The 6,147-nt window shown below is 43.1% G+C and overlaps 2 protein-coding genes across 5 annotated transcripts in view; one reads left to right on the top strand and one right to left on the bottom strand.

Moving 5' to 3' along the window:
- LOC108750152 (dual 3',5'-cyclic-AMP and -GMP phosphodiesterase 11) overlaps window positions 1-6,147 on the bottom strand; it is a 321,538-nt gene that overhangs the window by 279,674 nt on the left and 35,717 nt on the right. The gene's annotated exons all lie outside the window — the stretch shown is intronic.
- On the top strand, window positions 4,811-5,626 carry LOC108750143. The gene has a single exon (XM_018489403.1). It carries the CDS (start codon window positions 4,811-4,813, stop codon window positions 5,624-5,626), a length of 816 nt encoding a protein of 271 aa, XP_018344905.1.

Here is a 6,147-nt window from a genome sequence, read left to right as displayed (position 1 = left end):
AGATGCTACTAACTAAATCTTGATACGCGCCAGTAGTGCCATCAGCAGTGACTTTGCACGGACTTTTCGAACGACCTTCGTAATTAAAAATAAATTAATAATAATTAACAATTAATAATAAATAACAATAATAAATAATAAATTCAATATAATTCAAAAATTGACTATACGTTTTAATTTTCTGACTACTGATTACATTTGTAATGCTGATTATATTTTAACTATGTTCTTTTGATTGTCTTTTAACTTATCAATTTTAAGGCTATTTTTGTACTTTTGTTTTTTTATATTTTTAAAAATAAATTAATATTATTTTCATCAGCTTAGTCTCACGTAACAACTATGATTGACACAAACGTCCTTGACTGAAACGCCTTATATTCTAACAATAAGTTAGAATAAACTGTGATTACTCAATTATATTAGGTCAATCGGAAAGTTCCGTCCATCTAGTGGCGAGTAGTTCTAGCTAGAACTGTCGATAACTCTAATGTCTAAACCAAACTTAATTTTTTAGTTTTACCATCTGTCAATAAAATTCAGTATATAAAAGTATACGTTTGCATCAATAACATTACTTTTTACTGCATCGAAAATGTCGACATTTGAGCCAAATAAGCGTCATTTGCGCGTGTTAATCTTTTGCTTCAAATGGAAGAAAACTGCAGCTAAAGCTCATCAAATGTTTGTAGAAGATTATGGTGATAGTTCGTTCCGATAAAACATACAGAGAATGGTTTCGACGCTTTAAAAGTGATGATTTTGATGTGAAGGACAAAGAGCGTTCTGGAGCCAAGAGCATTTGAAGACGAAGAATTGCAGGCATTGGTAGATGAAGACCCATGTCAAACGCAAAAACGACTTGCAAAAGCATTAAATGGTCCTCAATCTGTTATTTCCGATCGTTTGCAAATCTTGGAAAGGTCTACAAGGAAAGAAAATGGGTCCCATATGAACTGAAGTCAAGAGACATTGAAAGGCGAAAAACCATCTGCGAAATTCTGCTTGCTAGGCAATAAAGAAAGGGGTTTTTGCACCGAATTGTGACAGGCGATGAAAAGTGGTTCTATTTCGATAATCTCAAACGCCGAAAAATCATTTGCGATCCAGGCCTACCAGGCGATCGACATCGACGCCAAAGCGGAATATCCACGGAAAGAAGGCAATGCTCTGTATTTGGTGGGGTCAGAAGGGTGTAGTGTATCACGAGTTGTTGAAATCTGGTCAAACAGTCACAGGAAATCTCTACCGAGAACAAATTATTTGTTTGAGCCGAGCATTGCACGGAAAAACAACCAGAATATAAAACGAGACAGCATAAAGTGATTTTGTTTCATGACAACGCTCGGCCTCACGTCAAGGAAACGTTAGAAGCCCTTCGCTAAGAAATCCTATCCCATGCGATTTATTTACCAGACTGTGCCCCTTCCGACTATCACTTGTTTCGATCTCACGCACTTGCAGAGAAACACTTCAATTCTTATGAAGACGTCGAAAAATGGACGTCTCTGAGTGGATAGCCTCCAAAGATGAGTCATTCTTTCGCCGCGGAATTCGCTTACTGCCCGAAAGATGGGAAAAAGTCATCGCTAACGATCGAGAATATTTTGATTGAGCACTTTTTCATTTTGTTTTTTAAATAAAACCATACTTTTTGCAAAAAACAGACGGAATTTTCTGATTGATCTAATACATTGCAAACTTATATCCGTATCCGACTCTCATCTTTTGGTATTTTGTTTATACTATAGTCTAATCCTTATTTTCCAGATGCATTTGCCCACCAATATAAAGAAAATTTTTTGAAATAAATACTGTATCGGTGTCCATTAGTACATGGCTTCGCAGCCATTCAAAAAAGAGAACTGTAGAAAATCATTAGACACTAACGGGACAGATACCAACGGGATCGACAACTTCGGCGAAGTTTCGAGAGCAACTAATTAAGCTGTAGATATATCAAAGTAGCCCACAGATCCTGTTTTCTTACTTACTAATCATATTCTACATCAATAATACTAAGCGTTTATTGGACTACAGACAATTAGATCGAAATGGCCAATAGGAAAGTTTTCAGCATTTCGGCTCAGATATTATAAAAAGAATGCGTTAATAGTATATCTAGAGCTTCAAGAGCAACATGATGTGTGTAAAGCAGTATTGTCCGCGCAATCCGATCACAGAAAAAGTAAGAAAATGTAAAATTGATAATTGCTAATCAATAATAATCGTTGATCACTATTTTACATGAAAATATAGAATATTATCTTTAAAATGCTTCTTCACCGAGTTCGATATAATCATTTGTCGCTATTCTTTCAAATTTAAAATAATGCTGCCATTAGCTAAAATTATTATTGTTGTAATTCTTCATGTCGCAATTCATATTGAACTGCGACATGAAGTTCGACTCATTGAAATTGAACCTTCTTATATGCGTGTGCGTGCATATGTATGATATTAATATATCGTAAGGATTAAAACGGACCCATGGTTCATCAGCGTCATAATATTTGAAAACTCCAAACCCTTCTTGTGATATGTGTGTATATGGAAGTGTGAATGAGAAAGAGAAAATGAGGGAGTGAGCGAGTGAGTGAATGAATGCATTTGTGCGCCTGCCTGTAGTGCACATGTGTGCACACATATCATATGGATGATTTGGAATCTTTTATGTAAAGCTGATGAATCACGGACATACGGAAGGGTATCACTCACACACACATTCACCCACCTCCACCCCTATCCATACCCACAATTGCACGCACGCACACACGCACGCACACACGCACGCACGCACGCACGCACGCACGCACGCACACACGCACGCACGCACGCACACACGCACGCACGCACGCACGCACGCAATTCAATTCTCCAATCTAACTCTATGCAGTTTACACTAGGAAGAATTAAAACCATGATTTCAGTTGACAACAATATTTTAAATTAGAAATAATTTTGTAACGACACGTGCGCGCGGCGTCGCCCTCAGATATATTTTTCTTGGGAGTGTGAATAAGTTCTCGCCGGTTCACCATCAGATGGCGGTATAAAAATTTTGTGTGTATAATTCAAGATGATGACGCATCTATATTGAAGTTCTATAACCTATGTTTAAAATCAGTGCGTGTCTTTCCATTAATCTATAAAGAACATTTTCTTTTTGTAGCGTAAAACATGTCAAATTTCGTGCCAAATAAACCGTTTTTGCGGGGAATTTTACTGCACTATTTTATTCAGAAGAAATCTGCAGCTGAAGCACACAGAATTCTTGTTGGAACCTATGGTGATCATGCTCTGTCGGAAAGAACATGCAGAGATTGGTTTAACCGATTGAAGAATGGTGATTTTGATGTTCAAGATAGAGAACGCAGTGGTGCACCAAAAAAGTTTCAAGACGAAGAATTGGAAACATTACTTGCTGAAGATCCATGTCAGACGCAATCCGATATTGCAAAATCATTAGGAGTTGATCGAACAACAGTTTCGAAACGTCTGACAGCATTAGGAATGATACAAAAGGAAGGATCTTGGGTGCCGTACGAACTGAAGCCGAGAGACGGCGTCTTGTCACGTGTGAACAGCTGCTTCAACGACAAAAAAGGAAAGGTTTCTTACATCGTATTGTGACTGGTGATGAAAAGTGGATATACTACAGTAATCCCAAGCGTAAAAAATCGTGGGTTAAGCCCGGCGAAGCAGCAGCATCAACGCCAAAGCGGAATATCCACGGTTCCAAGCTCATGCTGTGCATTTGGTGGGATCAACTGGGGATAGTGTATTACGAGCTGCTCCAACCCAACCAAACCATCACAGGAGATCTCTATCGACGACAATTGATGCGTTTGAGCCGAACAATGAAAGAAAAACGGCCGCAATATGAGCAAAGACACGATAAGGTGATTTTGCTGCATGATAACGCTCGGCCGCATGTCGCGTCACCGGTTAAAACATACCTGGAAACGCTGAAATGGGAAGTCCTACCCCACCCGCCGTACTCTCCAGACATTGCTTCTTCTGATTACTACCTGTTTGGATCGATGACTAACGACCTGGCTGAGCAGCACTTCATTTCGTATGAAGAAACGAAAAAATGGATCGATTCGTGGATAGCCGCAAAAGAAGTGTCGTTTTTTCGACGTGGAATTCAAATGCTGCCAGAAAGATGGGAAAAAGTAGTCTCCAGCGATGGACAATACTTTAATTGACTTGTTTTTTTATTATTTTTTTTAAATAAAGGATTTATTTTCACAAAAAACGGCGAGAACTTATTCACACTCCCAATCTTATCAAAAGAATAACAAACAATTAATATACGTATATTATGTGTTCTAATGTTTGTTAAATGTTTACAAGTTAAAATAATTAGAACGTCCATGTGAGCGTCACAGACATCCTTTTCACTTGTTCAACTGAATTGCATATTGTTAACATATGTACACATCTTTCTTCTAGCTTTTCGAAATATGAAACTTTGTCGTACCAGACATGCGAGTAATATACCTATGCCATTCAGGATTCTGTAAGCCAAGCAACGATCTGAGAAGTCAGTCTCTTTTTACTCGTCGACGCGAATGCACCACGCTTTCGACTTCTGTCTACCAAATAAAGTACCAGTGTTAGCACCAATCGAGTCGCCGTTATTACCGGACTACTCCTTTACCCACATAATTGGTGACCCCGACGTGATCTTGCATGCGTATATCGCGTGTATCGCGTTTTCCGTAAAGTGCAGTGTGGGTAATTGTGTAAGTACACCGAAAATCATAAGGACTGACGTTGAGACCCGACCGTAGCCCCTGCGATCATGGATAAAGAAAGCTCGGCCACATCGATCGACCGAGTGGCGACCAGGATTCCGCCGTTCTGGGCTCGCGATCCCGAGCTGTGGTTTCGCCAGGTGGAGAGTCAATTTGCGCTCTCGGGAATCACAAACGACGATACAAAATTTCATTACGTCACGGGCAACCTCGATGCCCGATACGCCGAGGACGTCCGCGATATATTGGTCGATCCACCCGAGACTGGAAAGTACCAGTTACTCAAAACGGAGCTCATACGCCGGCTCGGGACCTCACAGGAGAAAAAGACACGGCAGTTACTCGAACAAGAGGAGATGGGAGACCGAAAGCCGTCCCAGTTCCTTCGCCACCTGCGTGGGCTGGCGGGCACCGCCGTTCCGGACGAGTTGCTCAAAACCATCTGGCTAGGGCGAATGCCAGCGTCCATGCGGGTCATCCTGGTAACCCAGACGGAAGCCGGTCTGGATAAGATGGCCGAGCTCGCCGACGCCGTCAGCGACGCCTTGCCTGAAAGGCACCAGGTCGCGGCCGTATCGACGGACTCGTTCGAGACGATGCTCGAGCGATTGACCATCCATATCACCGCCAAAATGGGGGAGTTGGCGAATGGACTTCGCCAAGAGATCGCGGCGGTAGAGGACCGCGTGTCGGCTCGCGGTAGCCGATCGCGGGAGCGGCGTTCACCGTCCGGGCAGCGCGCGCGCAGCCGCGGTCGCGGCAAGGACGGCGTCTGCTGGTACCACTGGCGGTTTGGTGCTGACGCGACAAGATGCGAACCGCCGTGCAACTTCCGCTCGGGAAACGATCAGGGCGGTCACTAATGGAGGCAAGCGACCCGAGCCCTGCGTCCCTCCGCCTGTTCGTCACGGACAGAAATTCCAAGAAGGGATTTTTAATTGATACCGGCGCCGATCTCTGCGTTTACCCACGAACATTTCTACGCGGGCCGCGGGAGAAGTCAACGTACGAGCTCTTGGCGGCGAACAACAGCGTCATCGCGACTTATGGGACGATCACAATTACGCTCGACCTTGGGTTACGCCGGGCCTACACGTGGAGATTCGTCATCGCCGACGTGCCTAAACCAATCATCGGAGCGGATTTCCTGGCGTTCTATGGCTTGCTCGTCGACATTCGTGGCCGCCGCCTAGTGGATCAGCTGACTTCGTTGACTGCCAAAGGTCACGTCGCAAAGGGTAACCTTCCCGGCGTTAAAACCATTGCTGGAACGTCGATCTATCACGAGCAATTACAGAAGTTTACTGAAATCACGCGCCCGGGCGGCGCCCCTGCTGAGCCGAAGCATTCGACCCAACATCACATCCGAACGACACCAGGCCCC

The sequence above is a fragment of the Trachymyrmex septentrionalis genome, unplaced genomic scaffold, assembly GCF_001594115.1.
Source record: "Trachymyrmex septentrionalis isolate Tsep2-gDNA-1 unplaced genomic scaffold, Tsep1.0 scaffold33, whole genome shotgun sequence".
In the NCBI taxonomy this organism is placed as follows: domain Eukaryota; kingdom Metazoa; phylum Arthropoda; class Insecta; order Hymenoptera; family Formicidae; genus Trachymyrmex; species Trachymyrmex septentrionalis.
This window is presented reverse-complemented; position numbering and strand designations above follow the sequence as displayed.

Coding starts and splice junctions, on each gene's coding strand:
- LOC108750143 (XM_018489403.1), top strand. CDS start 4,811: ATGGATAAAGAAAGCTCGGCCACATCGATCGACCGAGTGGCGACCAGG.